The 19,462-nt window shown below is 38.2% G+C and overlaps 1 protein-coding gene across 2 annotated transcripts in view; it reads left to right on the top strand.

Moving 5' to 3' along the window:
- Abi3bp (ABI family member 3 binding protein) overlaps positions 1-19,462 on the top strand; it is a 202,736-nt gene that overhangs the window by 129,322 nt on the left and 53,952 nt on the right. Inside the window, exon 19 of one of the 2 annotated variants that reach the window (XM_035444460.1) lies at positions 4,252-4,287. In XM_035444460.1, the coding sequence (XP_035300351.1) occupies positions 4,252-4,287 (36 nt within the window). Of the gene's footprint in view, positions 1-576; positions 640-4,251; positions 4,288-19,462 lie in introns of both variants that reach the window. The other variant, XM_035444459.1, reaches the window with a different exon arrangement.

The following is a 19,462-nucleotide window of genomic DNA, read 5'->3' as shown; positions in this document are numbered from 1 at the left end:
TGTTAATAGCAGATGTTTTGGGGTAATTTTTCAGATTTTTTCCTAAGTAACTCTCTCTCTTACTGCTTCATGCTAGAAAGAAAGTTGCCAGCAAAGCAGTAAAACTGCTATACTTAGTCTTCTTAAATGATGTATTTAAGAAGGAAGTCTTATGATGCCACCTTTGCTCAAAGATACTTTAAGCATTTCCTCAAAATTGTTCTTCCATGGGGCTGGAGAGATGGCTCAGAGATTAGGAGCACTGGTTACTCTTCTAGAGATCCTGAGTTCAATTCCCAGCAACCACATGGTGGCTCACAACCATCTAGAATGAGATCTGGTGCCCTCTTCTTGTGTTCAGGCATACATGCCAGCAGAACACTGTGTGCATAATAAGTAAATAAATCTTAAAAAAAGATTGTTCTTTCATGGAAAGCTAATGGTGCAAGTGAATGGCTAAAATGGGCATTTCCACCATTCTGGAACTATTTTTATATTTGCGTTGAGTCTTCACAGAGTGTTTCTCATCTTATACATCCTTAATTTTGACAGTCACAACCATAAGCATTATGCTAATTCTAATGCCTTTTCTTTTAGTTCCCAAACCATCCCAAATACCCAAATCAACTCGCAGGCCAGAGGTACCCCAAATCCAGCCTGGTAATCAACACTTTCATTGCCTTAGCATGTATATGGGAAAGGAATAAACAAGTAACATTGATTTCCACACCAACAGCTTAGCTGTGACACTAACTATGATACCTTTTCTTCTTCAGATTTAAAACCACCAAAGCAAATGGTTCCTAAGCCCAAAGTCACACCTGACATGCCAACAACTAAATCCGGTAATCACAATTCCCATTGTATAGCTTAACACACTTTGTCAATGGAAATGATGTTGAAAGGGTTTATATATTAGACTAATCACAGCCAAGTATCATAATTTTGTTCTTTATCTTCTGAAAGTACTCACACTAGGTGTAAGAAATGGGAACATTTTATACCTGATAGTCATATAAACCCCATGATTTAAAAAAGCATTTTATGCCTTTCTGAGTTTACAATGATTAGAAGTTAGATTTTTCTGTACCTGGGACAATTTACAGTGACTTTGCTAGCTATTTATAGGACGTACACACAGGAGGAGACGTGTGTTCCTCTTTCATGGGTACAACCAATAGGGATTGGCTTCCTCTGAACTAACCTGTTGGTATTTAAATAGTAATTGTTAACTGTGTGGTTTTCTACCATATTAAAAAATTTACATAACAATTTTGAAAATTCTTTTTACAACTGAAAATTTCTCCTGATTGCAATTAGTATAAAACTAAGAGATCTCATTATAAATTAGTCCATCACGTAATCAATCTACATCAACCTAGAAGAAACTGTGGTTAGTGTCGCTGAATTAAATATTATGAGTACTTAAGGTTGTTTTTTTTCTTTATCTGTGTCTTATGTGTAATGATCCAGCCTATGAGCCTGCTGCATTTGGAACTGAAGCCCCTTCCTTAGCCATAGGTAATAAATGCTTCCTAAACTGACATTTCCTGGAGATTTCTCCTCCCATCTATCTCATCACCTGTACTTCCAGGTTAATCATCATTCAGACTTTCCCTATTTGTTTCTAAAATGCACTTGTTATTTTTGGTGGAGGCCATTCTAACACCATATCAGGGAGTCTGCTCAGCTAATAGTACCTGAATGTCACACTTCCTTTGACCTCAGAGTCAGATTGCTTGCAGCACCTGATACTGCCAGAAGCCAGAGGACTCTGTTCATCAGTCTTTCAAAGCAGGGACTTCCTGCACTTGCGTGCGTGTGCGTGTGCGCGTGCGCGTGCGTGTGCGTGTGCGCGTGCGTGTGCGTGTACACAAAAGAGAGCTGACTGGAGCTTATGATGATGAGCCATCATTTCTGATAATGACCCTTTCTCCTTTATTCCATACTATTCAAATGCAAGTGGACCTTCCTGTTGAGAATTCATTTTGTGAAAAGAAGTTCTAACAATATCTTCCTCATCTTGTCCCAGCTTCTTTCCATCTCTGTATGTCATTAGCTTGGACACTACTCTCTGATGCCTTTTAATTTAGCTTCATGCTTGGTTCACTGAATCATCTGGGAAAGTTGGTCTCTAAACTAAGGCTTAGAGGACAGTAGATAATGAGAAATTTTAATCTTACATGAAAACTCCTAGATTTAATGAAAAAAATTTAAGGTGATACTAACTTAATGTGAGTTGTAATTTTTCATTTCTGATCTATGAATTATTCCATTTATAGGAATAATGTATATTGAGATTAAAAAGCTGCATTATTTCCTTTTTATTCTGAATTATCTTTATTCTTTCAGTGGGGGCGTAGTTTCTATGAATTGAAGCTAGGATCTTATTCATGCTACACAAGTGATCCATTGCTGAGCAATCTCCCCAATCCCCCATATCTAGCCATACACTGGATAATTACATGCACATTATCCATTTGAGATAAGTAAATACAGAAACATAATAAGCACCACTTATGCTATGAAGAGAAGGCAGGCATTTGCAATTGCTATAGATCTTCAGGAAACAAGACAGTTGGCAATACTTTTCCTATTCTCACAACCACCACTCCTCCACCAAAATAATGATGGTTCATGTCTTTGAGATACAACAGAAGCCTCTATAGCCAGTTTCAGATTAGTTTAGTATAATACAACATACACCTATAGAGCCAGAGTGTCATTATAGGTAGAAGCAGACAGTCAAACAGAGGGAAATACTTTCCAGTAACTTTATAGCCATTCTAGGTGAAAAGGGTGTGTGTGTGTGTGTGTGTGTGTGTGTGTGTGTGTGTGTGTGAGAGAGAGAGAGAGAGAGAGAGAGAGAGAGAGAAGAGAGAGAGAGAGAGAGAGAGAGAGGTGGGCATAGAACCTGGCCAGCTACTGGCAGTAATAGTCTTTCAGACTTCATAAATGCTTTAAAACATAACTCTTACATTCCTTTCCCACTTCTGTGTCAGAACTAACATCTTGTAACTTAATATGTAGAAAAAATTTTGAAGTCTACTAGCTTAGCAGGCCACTAGCTTCCACTAATCTGAAAATTAAGAATGTCATCTTGGGCCTACAGAATAGCTTCCCCCATCTTGCTGTGCCCAACTCTCTGATGTGCCCGCCAATATATTTTATATTTGCCTTGATTTATGACTTTCTTTGTTCTTTAAAACTATAAAACTTCAGGTAACTGTTTCCACATTGGAATGTGAAATTTGGGGTAACCTAAATTTGTGTTTCTGGGCCATGGTCACTCAAGCTATCTCTTAGTCCTTTAAGGAAAAAAAAAACTGGCTTATAATGTTTCACATTTGAGATAAACCACTTTGTACATTTCTTAATTTCTGTCATGTATTGCTTTTGGTCAGTTGCTACCACAGACATTGAACCTGTAATTATGAGAACCAAGGCTCCAGTGACAACGTTAGGTAATGACTTTTTCGTCTTTATGCACATTCTCTGCTTATTGTCAGATCCGTTTCTACCTGGGTCAAGAGGATTTTTCTTTCACACAAACTTCTTGTCATTAACTGTATTTCTCATTTAAAACATATCAAGAGTACTTAAAGGATGTTATAAACCACTGTTCAGCTCCTTAGCTACCCCTACCCCCATTATCTTTGCAAATGCTTCCTAGAACCCATGAGTCTATTCAGTACTCAGTAATAGTCTACATTAAAAATAAATCTCTGATATACATCAGAGTGCCTACCCCTTAAGCTATCATTCTTAAGTCACTCGTTTTTTGAAGATATGAAGACTTTGGTTGTATGCAAGTGATTTTAGAAAGTGTAGCATACATATAGCAACACTAATTTTAATGGCTTATATCCCTAAGCCAGGTCTAAGGACAATTATCAGAAGTAGGTTAGCCAGGGTCTCCCTGATGTGATACCAGCATGCCATGTTTCCAGCTCCCTTTGGGTCTGCAACCTCTTTGATGCTAGCAACTAACAATAAAAGTTTCAGAATAATAAAAACAATGTCATGCAGTCTATCTCAACTGTCAGCAGACCAAAAATGTTTTATGTACATATTAGCAAGAAAGAATTCCAAATCAAAGAGAAACTTGGTTCTCCAAACTCAAGAGTCTAAGAAGGTTTCAGAAACCTTACATTCACGTGTTTGTCTTTCTTTAATTCTGAAGTCATTAAACCACAATAACCACTTTGCTTTCTCCAGCCCCCAAACCATCACGACCAAGATCTCGCCGCCCACGTCCTCCTAAAGATAAAGCCACCCCAAGCCCAAAGATACCTCAGACTAAACCAGGTAAATGTGGTTCTTGGCTCCTGTGGCTCTTCATCAGATGTGACAGAAATGATAGTCCCACTGCCGTTAAGGGTTGAAGGCTTAAGTCATAGGAAGCAGCTGATACCAGCGTGGTGCTCTGACCAAACCTTATGACTTCTTTATGCCGCTTTCATGAGGAATTCTTGGACACCTGAGAATTTTATGTTTCCTTTTTTCACTGACATTTAATTACACTTTGCTCTTTGATTATAAATGGGAAAAATGTATACATAGTATATTTGATTGAAGAGTAACATATTTTATTAAATGTCACATTCTATATGTGGGCTATGCATTAGAGGTAGCAGGTGACTTAGTTGGACAAAGAAGCAACTCATATTCAGACATCATAAATAGAAAAAAAAAAGGAGCTGTATCAGGCAGTTACTGTTTCGCCAACTGTTAGACATATAATTCATTCTTAAGTAAAAATTATGTTTAATGTGGACCTGAGATTTTTAGCCTTTATAGATTTTCCAGAAAGAATGGACCTGACTCCTAAAACAGAGAAAGGAGCCATGTATGGGAGTAACAATAGAAAGATAAGAACTAGAAGTGTAGCCTGACTGAGAAGGGCAATATTGTTTTAGTTGAACCATGATATCATTTTTGGAAAGTCCACAAAGAAGATCACAGAAACCCAATTTCAGTGATTGCTTTGAGCCCATTAGCATGTCCTGCTACCCTTCATAGCCAAGTCAAGTCTTTCTGTATAATGAAGAGATGGAGTAACAAGTTCTGTGGACTAATAACCCTCCAGGTCTACCTCTTTGCTTGCCTTTGCTCACACATAGGTCTTCAACTTTTCCCAAAGCAGACTCAACAAAATCAAGTTTTGTCTATTTTGGTTATTCTTCACTGTGTCTAATTAAATATAGCAGCAATTATATTTATCATAATTCCAGTATTTGTCTTTGAATACATAGTCTTACAAATTATGCTTTCATGTTACTATCTTATAATTGTTAAATACAATATTATTATATGCATAACATTTTTCTAAGCAGAGTTCCCTACCACATTATGTGCTAATGTAAAAGCAATCAAAACCTGTAGCTAACTGTAGAAAAGCAAGCAAAATCACCATTACTTCTACAGAAATGCTAAGGATAGGGTTATGTTGTACGAACATCTGTGGTCCCTTATGTAGAAGCTTTACAGGTTTCTTTTTGTTTTTGTTTTTGTTTTTGCTGTTGTTGTTTTTGACTATAGAACCAATGCTAGACTTGGTCAAACCCATATTCAGGAGAATTTGATGGGTTTTCTGATGAGTTTCACATTTCCTTGTTTTAAATTGCTTTTGGTCATTTCTCACAGCAGACTTGGGACCTATCACTCCTGAGCCATCTTTAGGTAATGATTCTTTATATCCTTCTGTGAGAGGGTTTGTCTGTTTGTTGGTGGGCATCGCCATGTGTTGAGCATCGCTGTGGTTGCTGAGGAGATTATGGTGACATTCCCTGTTTCATCCAGTCACAGGACTGATCTCAAAATATTGCAAGTTTTATCATTTAACAGAAAGTACCTTGGCTTAATTCAGGCTAGCTATCTGATCCATGCCCTGACTTGAACCTGTGTCCTGTCAGTCTGAGTCTTTAATCAGTCATGACACCTGGCCCTCCTAAGGGAGGCCTCTAATGCAACAGCAGTGATGGCATGGTGAGAGTTGTCTGAGAAGTTTGCTTTCCATATTTCAAGTTCTGTGTTACTGTTTTGGCTCTGTTGATATTTCAGTGACTTTTACAATACTTACTCTGGTAAATCACCAAGTATGGAACTTCCCCAGGCACAGCCATATTAATTTAAAAGCATCACTGTGGAGTTGGTTCAAAATTCACACCACTAGAGTTGAATGTGGATTTATAAGCAATCTTGGGTTAGATGTGTTCAAGGAAATAGTGATGGCTCCTAACTTACATTTCTGAAATGTATTATATCTCATATTTTTATCTCTGGAGGATTCTCAATTATTAAAGAAATATGTTAATGTACTAGAGGAAAAATTTCAAACCCTTAGCTCAAATTGTTATGGTTTATTTTATTTTTTTAAGCTTGACGGGATACATCATCCTAGGTATAGCTTTGGATTCAACACCATGCTAATTCTAAGTTCTCTCCCATCAGCTTCAACAACAAAAAAAGCCCGCCGCCCTCGTCCCAAACCTAAAACCACACCCCATCCAGAAGTACCTCAGACTGTATTGGGTAAATATGTGGTTTGTGATTTAGTCTCTATTAGAAGGTATCCTACATATATCTCTTCAGGGTAAAAACTCCTTGTTTGCAAGAACATGACATACCTATGCATAAGCATCTTTCTTAAGAATATTGTCTCTCCATAACTGCTATGTACATTTTTCTTTCTGATTATATTTGCATCTTAAAGATGAGACTGTTTGGTATAGTATTGAGCCACAACAAGCTGATCAAAGCTACTGCATTAATTAAGCTTGCATTCACTCTCTTAAGCTGTGTCAGTCCTTGGCTCTGAAGTATCAGGTATAGTCTTATTTAACACAGCAGCAAAGAAAACCTGTCCCACATGAACAGAAAGTAATGTGAGGTAAATGTCCATGCAAACGTAAAATAATTTGAGCAACCCAAATGCTACATATTATGAGCTCTATAAACATTTAGATTTAAAAAATCCAAGATAATTAGTAAGAAATTGGCGAAGGATTTGAAGGTTGGAAGGATGAAGGAACAAAGACTTACACATGGAGAGCAAGCCCAACTTGACTTCCAGACAGAGGATAACATATTGGTGCTCTCCTGCCAGTTCTCTCACAGAATCGGTTACAGAGGCTGGCTCTCGGAATGAATTAAAGAGATAGTATGTCGGGGGAACTGAAACCTTCAAGTTGATCCTATGGGATTTATTGGTTCTCCCTTCTGCCCAAGATCATGCTCTTTCTATTCATAGAACTAAAGATAAACCAACCCAATGATGACAGAAACTAAGAAGTGGTTCTTCATCTTGTTGAGAAACAGTATATTCTCCAAGGACTTCACCTCTTAATGGGTGTGGTTTCAGTTTCCTTATAGCCATGAACACCGATCATAGACAAACCTTACTGCGACCTCAACACTTTCTACCTTTTCTTCCTTCTCACCCTATGTCCCTGTTTCTCTCTGTCAGCTGCCAGCAGGTCATGGGTCTAGCACATACTCCAGGGACAATATAAATACAAACTTTAGAGCTGTAGTGACAGAAAGTGTTAGTCACAGGGACAGAATCACTGGAAATCACCACAGAGTCTGTCAACTGCTTCATGTTCATACTTATCTAAACTGCTCATGGCACCTGGCCCTGATTACTGTTTATCATTGATGTGTTTTCTGATTTTGCCTTTTATAAAAGTTCTGGGTGTCTTCCCCATCTTTTTCTGATGATGAGTCAGATTTTCTATATAGGTTCTCATGTTAGTTAAAATGGGATAATTACCAGCAGTGGTATTCCAGAGTTGATCTCAAGGAGATGCTCAACAGAATCCAAAAGCTTTGACTAACCTCTGTATCAAATGAGTCCGTAGTGATTTTTTGGAGAAGTATTCAAAGAAAAAAAAACATTATTCATTTTCTCCAGCTAAGAATATTAAAAAAAAAAATAAGGTTGCCTCCAAAGAAACCTTTTTTACTGGTAGGATGAATTTTCTAACATCCCTTGCATTCATGAGGTCTCTTTGATGTCTTGTCTTCTTTTCATCAGTTCCTGCTACAACCCTTGAACCAGTTATTAGAACTGAGGCTCCAGGGATGACTTTAGGTAATGGCATACCGTGTCCTTCCCCATCTGCATGTCTTACTTATTTTGCCACCTTGATCACCACTGCTTCTGGGACTTCAACACTTCTGCATAGTTGGGTGCTTCGACTGTTTAACATGTTTGAGTGGTAAAAGGATGCCTTGTTTTTATGATGGCTTGTTTTTAGGAGAGCCAATGTATTTAAAAAGAATACACACATATACAGATGTAGGCTCACTGTCACACCTTAGATTTCTATCTTCATGTGTCATGTTAATCACGTGCACATTTTTTTTTTGTTATGGGGTATCCATCTCTGTACATGTAGCGGAATCTATGCATCATCTAGGCTTAGTTAATCTGTGCCATTCTTGTAATGTGATAGATTTTAAGTTTTGAATTTCTGCATTTTAACCATTTTCAAGCTTTTGTTTGGTTTTGCCATTTTAGGGAATGATAAAACTTTGATTTGATGAGGATGAAAAAAGAAAAACATACTCCAGGATGGTCAATTGAAATTATTAGGACTTTCATTAGCATGAAACCACCCACACCACCCCTCTGCACACAATAATTCTGCAAGGTTTTGAAACATTTCTTCAGCCAGGAACTCTTACAAGAAGTTACAGGAAATATTCTTGATATATAGATTCATATTTATCCATGAATTTTGTTTCTTGAAGAAATGCAAGTGTCATAAGAAAGCACAATACCAAAACAGGGACTAATTTTACAAAACTCAAAAGGGAAATTTCTTGAAGCTCAAGAAATCATAAGAAATGTATTCCTAGCCAACATTTCTAAAATCTAAAATATCATATTAACCCGAGATTTTCTTCTTCAGCTCCCAAACTGCCTCAACAACCAAGCCATCCACACCCCAAACCTAAAACTACAAGGCGTCCAGCAGCACCTCAGACAGAACCGGGTAAATGTGTAGGGCCTGTGTTAAGAATTCTGGCAGCATATCCAAGCTGGCCTTGCAGAAAGTGTAATGACAACTGAGGGCCAGTAGCTCAGATGGGGAATAAGGGGAGATAATTTCATGACTAACGTCCTCATGTTCTGTGTGCTAGGATTGTCTGTACAATGGTTGTTTTTCTGACAATGCTGGTCATTCTCAAGTGTTCATGGTAAATATGTATATTCATGGAACGACAACAGAATGAGTATATGTTTGTATCTTTGTGGGTGATTTATCAGTTAATGCCAAGTCCTGAGTCACAGTAGGCATTCAGGTCAGACAACAATAAGAACTTTCTATATGGTGCTGGGGAATAGATACTTCAGGCTTTGTAGAGCATATGGTCTCTGCAGCATGTTTTTGTTGTTTGTTTCCCCCCAACTGCTTATAAATACAAAAGTAATTCTTACAGGGGAGGTTCATGGGAAGTTCCAAAGAGCAGAGAATGCTTGACAGCCAGCGAGAGGAAGCAAATTTCCTCTTATGAAAAAGATAAGGCTTCCAGGAATTGGATGGTTTTAATGAGGCCCCTGCAAGTAATACCCTATAGGAAAAGTTGAAAAGTTCTAAATGTTGAACTTTGGAGCTTAGAGTACACCAGAGAAATGATTTATTGCCACACTTTGAGTGTTGGACAAGGCTGCCTTGCTATGCCACAGACAGAGCGGCTGTCCCTTGTAATATTCTCTTATGTACACAAGTTGGACATCTTCTCGGTAAGGTGTATTTGGTCTAGATGTTAGTCAGCCTTGGTAACTAGAACAGAATGGCTAGCACAGGCTACTTACAAAGGGCAGGTTTGTCTAGTTTTCAAGTACGTGAGCATTCGTATTTCAGAGGCACATCACCGGCTCTGTGATAATGGCTGTTCCCTGCTTGTATCACCTCATGGCTTGTTGCTATGGTGGATGCATGTACATGATCTAGAAAGTGATCATATTTCAATCCAGGAGCAGAGATGATTAGAGGAGCCCGATTTTTTCTTTTATATTTATCCACTCTGGAGAGTATGTTAGTTTATGAACTAACAAAGCTTGCCTGAAGATCAGAGTGCAAAGTTAGCCACACTAGTCAGCCATAGAAGCCAGGCAAGTGGTGGCACACACCTTTAATCCCAGCAGCCACACTAGTTAGCCATAGAATCTGGGCCATGGGGGCACATGCCTTTGATCCCAGCACTAGAGAGGATTATAAGGTGGAAGAAGACAGGTAAGTCAGTCTGCAGTCCTGCTGAGGACAGGATCGCTCCTTTGGTCTGAGCCTTGGTAGAGGTCAGAACCCTCTAGTGGTTGCCTGCTTTGCTTTTCTGATCTTCAGGCAAGCTTTATTTGTTAGATCATAAACAACATATCACCACAGGAAAGCTCAAATGGTCACACAGTACTACCAAGGGGTTGTACAAGCTGTCTCATGCCCTCAATGACCTAAGATCTTTCACTAGAGCCTACCATCCAAATGTAACAATATTTATGGATTGGGCCTCAGAGGACACAAGTCACATTCAAACAATAGCTATCTATTTAGGTACATTAAGTAAGTGCAGATCATTAGAAAATAAGGAAAACTTGAAGGCACTTTATATAAACTTTGTAGGCCACATCTACAAAGGTTTTGGTTCCATTCTTAAGAGATGAGTTGGCATCTAAGAGCAGAGATACTATATTGTTTTAGTTCAGAGAGTTAGCCACATGGCTTAGTACGTCAGACATTTTTCTATCCTGCTAGAATTCTTTTTGGACAAATATTATAGGGTTTTATGTTTTAATGTTTGGAATAGACTTTTTGCTTATTTTGTTTTTCTTATTTTTGGCTAGTTTCTACTCCAGTCTTTGAGCCAGTTACTCCAGTGGCCACAATAGGTAATGATATTCCCCACTCTCAGCAAATGCTTTCTCTATTCATTGTCAGATTCATCCCATGTTGTACCCCAGTTACATTCTTCATTTTGAGTTGAACAGGTTTAGAAGTACTTACCTCTTGATTGTTGGATACATAGGAAGCCGTGGCATGGGTCTAGTTTGGGTGTTTGGTCTGCCTCAAAACTTGCTTTATAATATTTACATGTTGCTTTAAAGTTTTGGTTTAAGCAAATTCTTGGTTAAGGCCAGTTTCATGTATCTTTGAGGTATCTCTGTGATTTGTGCAAATCAAGCTACAGCAGGGAAATTTCTTTTTTCTGTTAATACGTGAGCAATGTGATTTAGTAGATTGAATAGCATGTAATATCAGGTTAATGTCTTTAAATAGTAAACTCCATCCTTCAGAAGAATTGAAGTCCTCTCCCTCTCCACAGTAGTCTTAATGAGTCTCAGCCATTTTAGTTCAATCAGATAGTTCTAGAAGAATTAAAAAAATACTAATGTTGACTTTCTGAGCTTATAATTTCAATTGATATGCCAGTATTTCCCCCCAAAGTTACTTTTAGTAACAACAGGTGCTGTAATGTAGTATGGGGTATAGCTTTCATATATTGCCTGAAACTCAAGAAAATTTTCTCAACTAAAGGTTTTTAAAAATTTTGTAATATGCTGAACTGTAACTTTCAAATAACTCAATTATACCTCTTTTTAGCTCCAAAAATGTCAGAAAGAACACAAACTTAAAGCTACCCAAGTCTAGATGCACTGGGTATCCTACAAAACCAACGAATGAGTTCTTGGTTCAAAGAGCCTGAGAACCAAGCAATGGCTGCAAATACCACCTTGTTATGGGTTCCTCCTAGAGAGGGGACTCTAAAAGCCTGTTAGACACTAACAGTTGGCAAGACCTTTACAATTGGAAGAGACCTATAGAGTCCTTCTTTTAACTAGGAGTTGTTTGAAAGTTGTTTTATTTCTCAGTCTGGAGGCTAATGAAATCATGAGAAGCTATTTTTTGGAATGGCTACTTGTGGATTTCTTAACTTCAGAACTGTTTATGCAATCATATTTTCATAAACCTGGTACTTATTTTCTTTTTAATGTTCAAAAAAATTACAAGTTATCTTTCTATATATTTTTTACAAAAACATTAGAAGCATATGTAATGGCATGGGTAAAAATGTCCTGGCATTTTCCCTGTTAGAGTTAGATAAGCATTGTTACATAAGGAATTGCTTGCTGAAGGACTGTAGAATGAGAGCAAAGATGATGCCTGTCTGGGAGATGGGTGTTACCTACAGTTTGGCTAGTCTGAACAAAACATTGGTATTTGTCATGAATTTTATTTACTAGGACAGCCATTCCACATAGTTACACAGTGGGCACTTAATCAACGGGGATCTATTCTTACAGTTCTGGAGGCTGCAAGTCAAAGACCAAGGTGCTTCCAGGTCTGGTTTCCTCTGAGGCCTTGCCCCGGCTTCCTTGCTATGTCTCACATGGCCTTTTCTCCATGTATATGCACACCTACTGTCTCTTCTAATACAGATACTCAACACATTGGAGAGCTGACCTCATGCTTCCTTAATTACATCTTTAAGCATTGTGTCTTCAAATATATCTCACTTGGACTTACCCTTCAGTGTATGAATTGTGAGGACACAATTCAGTCCATAATATTCTTCAGCCAGAAAAGTAATGTATGTATGTACACACACACACACACTTATTCTAGATTCAGTGTTAGGCTGGCAGACTCATTTTGAAGTAGATGTTGTGTCTGCTTATACATGTTTTTTAAAAGCTCATATTTGTTAATTCAGTTCCTATTACAGACCTTGAACCTGTTACAGACCTTGAAATGCCTGTTGCTTTTAGAACTGAGGCCCCTGGAACAACACTAGGTAACAACCTTAATTGCCATGTGCTTCTGTTGCTCATTGTATAGTCTGCTAAGTCTCCATCCCCATGGTTACCTTTCCACCCATCTGAGAGAGCATTTCTCCTCTTCTGCCATCTGCTGCAGAGTTGAGAGCATCTTATAGACACACTTCCTGTTGTGCTTATGAGAGCTAAGAATGAACTTAGTTCAAACATTATCAGCCATGTGGAACCCTTGAAAGTGCTGTGTTGCCCTGTGCTTCATGGCACAGTGTTCTATATTACAGCCAAGTTTTTACCATAGTGGTTTGGGTGCCCATCAATAGCAGCTACTCTTATTACCCTTGGCACATCCAAGTTTCTAGATCTCTTTGTGAAAACTATTGGACAGTATGTTTGTCTCTTTGGTGATGTAATTTAAGTACCGATAGATACATGATGTACATAAGTAATGATTATTTAAGTAATGCTGCACCTTACTATTAATTTGACAAGTTGGAGATGACCTGTCTGAAAAGTTATATTACAGGCCTCCATCTTAATATGATCCAGATCTCCCTGACCCTTCATTAAATGACTCCTTCCCAATCCTTTTCCCCAAAGTTGGACTCTATGACTGTTTCCCAATGAGTATTAATCTTGCCTAGAGTGAGCACCTCAATGTGAACAGGAATTTACATCAAATCACCATCAATGACAAAAAAAGAGCATTCTTGTTTTAAAAAGGTGGAAAAGTCAGACTACAGAAACAATCTCCTGCACCTTTAGGAGGTCTGAGAGCTGTGGAAGGGTCTCTGGTACCCAGAGCTGTAAGATCCAAAGTAACTTGAGGCTTTTCTTTCTTCAGCTAGCAAATTGTCACAGAGAACCCGCCGTCCACGACCCAGACCTAAATCCACAATGAGCCCTCAAGCACCTCAGACAAAACCTGGTAAATTGGGAGTTAGATGGCTTCTGGGTGAGCCCCCATGGTCTGTCCCATCACAGACTCAAAGAGATGCTGATGGTAGGCCAGCAGCTCTTACACCCCCTGAGTGTGAGAATAGGAGGCAGTACCAGTAACTTCTTTGTGGGTGTTTTAAGGGAAGTATGGGTAGGTGAGACCCAGTAGGAGCTAGAATACCTTACTCCTTCTACATTAGACCCTTTAATTCCACTTTGTATTCAGCACAGATTTTACATTATGCATTTCTTTTCAAATCTTTTTCTTTTTTCTTTTTGGCTTTTTGAGACAGGGTTTCTCTGTGGCTTTGGAGGCTGTCCTAAAACTAGCTCTTGTAGACCAGGCTGGTCTCAAACTCACAGGGATCCGCCTGCCTCTGCCTCCCGAGTGCTGGAATTAAAGGCATGCACCACCAACGCCCGGCTCTTTTCAAATCTTAATAGTGAAACCACACTAGCAAACCCAGTGTATTTAGTCAAGTCAACAAATGCTGAGCCCTTTACATATCCCCAGACTCACATTTGCAATCCTAAATAATAGACCCAGCACAGAAGATGTTTTTTAACTTCTTATACAACAAAACAGAGGCCATGAAGTAAAATATACCCACAAAGTAATGATCTAGAATCTAGAAAAAGAAACAATTAAGATTGTCTGGGTTTAGATCCTGGGTACACTACAGGATTTTTTGATCAGTGGAGAAAAGAGAAAATAGAGGGACCAGACATATATGCAGGTCACCCAGAAATATAGTAGAGTCCAGATGGACTGCATTTGCAAGGGTCTAGTAGAGGGGGATATTGAGAATTGATTCAGAACTTAAGATACAGAGACACAGTATCATACACAGACTCTTTGATTTCCACCTTTTATGCTTACAGGGAAGACAGATGCTACATTGGATGTTAGGCTAGTAGCTGCCTTTTATGCTACTCTTTTATGGTTTGTGCAGATGTAGTTGTTTTTTTTTTTTTAACTCTTTGGGAGCCTGCCACTCTGCTTCCAAATAAATACATGAAAACTTATTCTTACTTATGAATCCCTGGCCTTAGCTTGGCTTGTTTCTATACAGTTTTTCTAGCTTAAATTATCCCATCTCTCTCTAACTACATTCTGCCTCTGGGCTTTTTACCTTTCTTTATTCTATGGATCTTTCTTTCCTTTGTACTCCATGGCTGTCTGGGAGGCTGGCCCCTGGTATCCTCCTCTCCTTCTCCTTTCTGGCTTCTCCCTCCTTCCTACATTTCTCCTCCCATTTAGTCTCTCTGAATGCCAGCCCCACCTATTTCTCTCTCCTGCCTAGCTGTTGACCATTCAGCTCTTTATTAGACCAGTCAGGTGTTTTAGACAGGCAAAGTAACACAAGTTTACAGAGTTAAGTAAATGCAATATAAAAGAATGAAACACATCTTTGCATCATTAAACAAATATTCCATAGCATAAACAAATGTAACACATCTTAAACTAATGTTCCACAACATGTAGGAGTCTCAAATTCCATATTGGCAAGATAACACAAGCCATGTGAATTATTTTTTAGATATGTTTCAAACCTCTATTGTGTCAGTGTTTACTCAAGCATAGTAATTCATGTTATGCTTTTAGCTTACTTTTCTAAGAATATATTAAGTAAATACATTAAAATATTTTCCATTGTAGTATTTTCTATATAGACTAGAATTCATTTGTTAAAAACATTGTAGAATGTCATCCTGACTTCTTTACTTCATAACTTCTCAGGATAGTTAAACAGCTAAGCCCAGCAATCATCACAACAAAAGTTTAGCAATCCCTTAAACAATATTCTTTCGTATAAAATTTTAATTATATTTTTCCTTGGGACAATTGATATTCTAGTCATATATATGTTATATGTAAATGTTCTAATTTAAGTATGCATTTGAAATCTCTTTGGCTTATTGTGTTGTCTTTGACCAATTCCTCCTGTAGTCCTGGAACCTGTTACTCTTAGACCTGAGGCCCCAGTAACAACACTAGGTAATGTTGCTAAGTTATTTTTATAAAAGATCTTCTCCTTAATGTCACACTAAGAGTTTAATCTTCATGTGGCAATTAGGTCATTCTTTGTGACAATTATAAAATGTAGACTTTATAATTATCTGCCTTTAAAATGTCCTACATAAAACTTCTTTGGGCCATTTATCTGCCACATTGCTTATTTGAAGTATGCCCTGTATTGTGTTTTGTTTTAAGGAGGCTTCGCTACAGCTGTGTTTCAAAAATACCAGAAGTCTCAGTTACACAGAGAAGCCATTAACAACTTCTTGGAGCCCAAAGGGCCTGTGAAACATTTATGTTTCACTTTTTCTGCTGGCTTAGTATTTTGTTGTTTTGTTTCTATTTAATAAGGGTTTTTTGATAATTATATAGAGAACATATCAAAGATTTGAAAGATTAAATTATAAATCACAAATCATAAGTAGTGGAATGTCCACATCCATTCAAATTTAGGGATGTTTCCTACCCATTTTAGTTCCAGCCATGCCACCTTATGAAACTTAGATGATAATTACTGGCCTTTATTTCTATAATTAAATGGTAACTTTTTTCTTCATAGAATTTATAATTAAAAAAAACTAGATGATGGATATGGGAGAACCAACAAGCTTATCATCTTTTCACCTCCCATAGCTTCCTGACTCATAATGAAAATACATAGTAATCCAATAATTTCTTCCTTTAGCTACCAAAACATCACAACGAAAACCTCATCCACGTCCTGAACAAAAGCCTATAACAATACCCGAAGTACCTGAGTCCAAGCCAGGTAAAGCATATCCACCCAGTTTAAACAACCTTAGCAGTGTGACCTAGCAGGGCCTTGGAAGTTATCTGAATGACTGAGAACCTCCAGTGTATGCCCATGGGAGCAAAGATGCAAGTCGGGGGCCAGGGGGAGGCAAAGTAGCTCCACCAAACTGCTGTTAAGCAAACAAGGCTGAGTGAGGGAAGTCTGTGGGCCACTGGATACCCACTGCTTCCCGTGTGCAGTCTTCTCAATCGCCATGCATTATATAACTTTTATCTCTTAAAAATAAAATTTCTTCAGGATAATTAGAATCCAGTTCAAATAAAAAGCATTTACAAAGTGCCCCCACATCTCCCCTAATCCTACTAGCACTTTTGAGTGAAACAGGTGTAGGAAACATTATCTTGATTTTCAAGTTTGTAAGACACAGTGGAAACCTTACGTGTGTGTGTGTGTGTGTGTGTGTGTGTGTGTGTGTGTGTGTGTGTGTGTGTGTGTAATTGAAGATGGCATAGGAAGAATCTTCCAAGTACAAGATTAATTATTTTAATTATTAATTTGGGGGGTGTAAATAAAAATTGTTAAGTATATAAGTATTTGGAGCTAGGAAATAAAGATTAAAAAAGAGTAGAGTCTTGAAATCACATTAGAGCATGGCTGATAAGAAAGGAGGGGAATAAAACAAGAAGGAAGAGATATAAATGAGAATAGTGAGAGGAGTCTCTGGAATATTGCTATAGTGGAGTTCCCCCTTCGAGGTGGTAGGAAAATCCTTTCATGCCTCAGCCAGTCTCAGGACATGCATAGTCAAAGTCTTAGAATTGCGATAGGGCAGCACAGAATTGGTCTGCAGACATCAGCAACCTCTTCTTTCTCATAACGGCATACTCCTTTGTCTGTGATGAAGGAACCCCACCAATTCAGCATCCTGATACCTTATTCTCTTTCCAAATATGAGCTCTAAGTAATGCCTCCACAGTCCATTTTGGATTATTAATCACCAATATTTAGTTATTGATAATACCAATTATTCTATTGATCAATTAATAATTATTAATATTGAACAATTGTTAGATGATTAATTGAATAGTTGATTAATTATAGTATTAATATTAAGATTGATGAATGAGAAAACAGTTGCCTGACTTAGGTAAGACAGATTTTTAGGGAGTCAACTGCTTGCTTTTCCAGTTTAATGGTTTTTAAAGGTGACACATTGTTATAGAAACTGTATTATGCTAGGAAGACTCACAATGAAGAGATTTTACTTTTCAATTATTTAAAGGAATCATTTGGTTTATTTTAATGCCCTTGCTCAGTTCCTACAACAGAACACGGACCTGTGACACTCAGAACTCAGACTTGGGTGACAACAAAAGGTAAATCACACATGTTGTGGTCCTGGCTGTGTCCTCTCGTTTGTCATTGCCAAACTCAAGACATCAAAGTCGTAGTCACACGTTCTACTTTCTGTGGTGACACCATCACCCTCTTTGCCATTCTACGAAAGTCTTCATTCTGGAAGAACTTCATTCTTCAAATAACTCAGCTCTCATGAGACCCACCATTGATGTAACTCATGTCATCTGTCAGGCTTGTAATCATGGGAAATAATTTTTGTCATCTTGTGTGCTTTGGAGAATGTGACTTTCAAACACAGTTTTCGTAATTTTAAAAATCCCTATACTACCAAGAACTTTCTTTAAATATCTGAAATTCTCTTCTTTAACCATTCATTCACTTTTACCATGTGACATTTGTTCTTTGACAGTTCAGTTAATTATATGCATAGTCTTACTTTAACAAACTATCAAAGAACTCCTGATCACTTTTACTACCACATGTCTTAGCAGTAATTCTCAGCATTTTTTGTGTGAGAGTAGTTCTAAGTGTCTCAAGGGGGTTGTCCTTGAACTCATGCTCTTCCTGTCTCAGCCTCCCAAGTGTTGAGATTAGGGTGTGTGCTACTCTTCCTGGCTCCTCAACTCATTTATTCTACAAAAGTTCTATTTCTTTGTTCTTCACTTCTTGAACTAGCCACTACATTTTACATGTGGCCCCTCTTCCAATAGGCCTTTGATTGTAAAGGAAAACAACAATCTACAGTATGGGTGAAAGTTTTGAATTAAAAAGTTGAAAATTTGAATTGCCTACAATATGAGAAAATCTGATAAATTTTACTAAATTTGGCACCGTTTCTCCCCATAGCATTTGAACTACAGACTTTATAATAATGGAAGATTTTCTTTCCTCAGCTCCTAAAACATCAAAACAGACCCGCCGTCCACGCCCCAAACCTAAAACCACACCATCTCCTGAGGCTCCTCTAACTAAACATGGTAAATTGAGTTTCTGGTCACAGGGGTACTTGTAGCAGCTATGGGGAAGTCAAGAGGAATGCCCGTGGTAGAAGTGTTAGCTTGTGTGGCTGAAGGCACCTTGTGATCTGCATCTTCCACCCCTTTCATGTGTATAGGGGGGAACATTAGGGACCCATGTGGCAGCTGAATTGCTTGTGCTCTCTGCATAAGTATCACCTCTGCCACATATCTTATTTGTTACTACTGATTTAATCACATTCTTCTCTTAAAGACAAAATCTCACAGTGTCATAGGTAGTGCTGTGATGGGAAAATTCCCTAAGAGCAGTTAAGGGAAGTTCTTGAAGGAATGATTCAGAAGTCTAGATCTGACCCAAAAAAAACATCAGCAGCCTTCCTATCTGCCTAGAACACTCTTTCCGTGAGGAGAGTAGAGAGTTGTTCCACTCAGTACCACTCTTAAGAGATGTCTCCTGTCCTGGTTTGTTGAGCACCTTTGTCATAAAGAAGACCTCAGCCCAACCCTACACATGGCTTCTAAGGATGCATGTGCCTCAGTTGCTATATCCTTGGCTGTATCTCATACAGAAAGAATGTTTGCTCTATCTGTGCACATTGAGAAATGTTATTTTCTTAAAGCTTCCATACACAAGCCCATGATCACTGAAGTTA

The sequence above is a fragment of the Cricetulus griseus genome, chromosome 4 (genome assembly GCF_003668045.3).
Source record: "Cricetulus griseus strain 17A/GY chromosome 4, alternate assembly CriGri-PICRH-1.0, whole genome shotgun sequence".
NCBI lineage: Eukaryota > Metazoa > Chordata > Mammalia > Rodentia > Cricetidae > Cricetulus > Cricetulus griseus.
The sequence above is the reverse complement of the archived record's forward strand: the minus strand, read 5'-3'. Positions and strand labels throughout refer to the sequence as shown.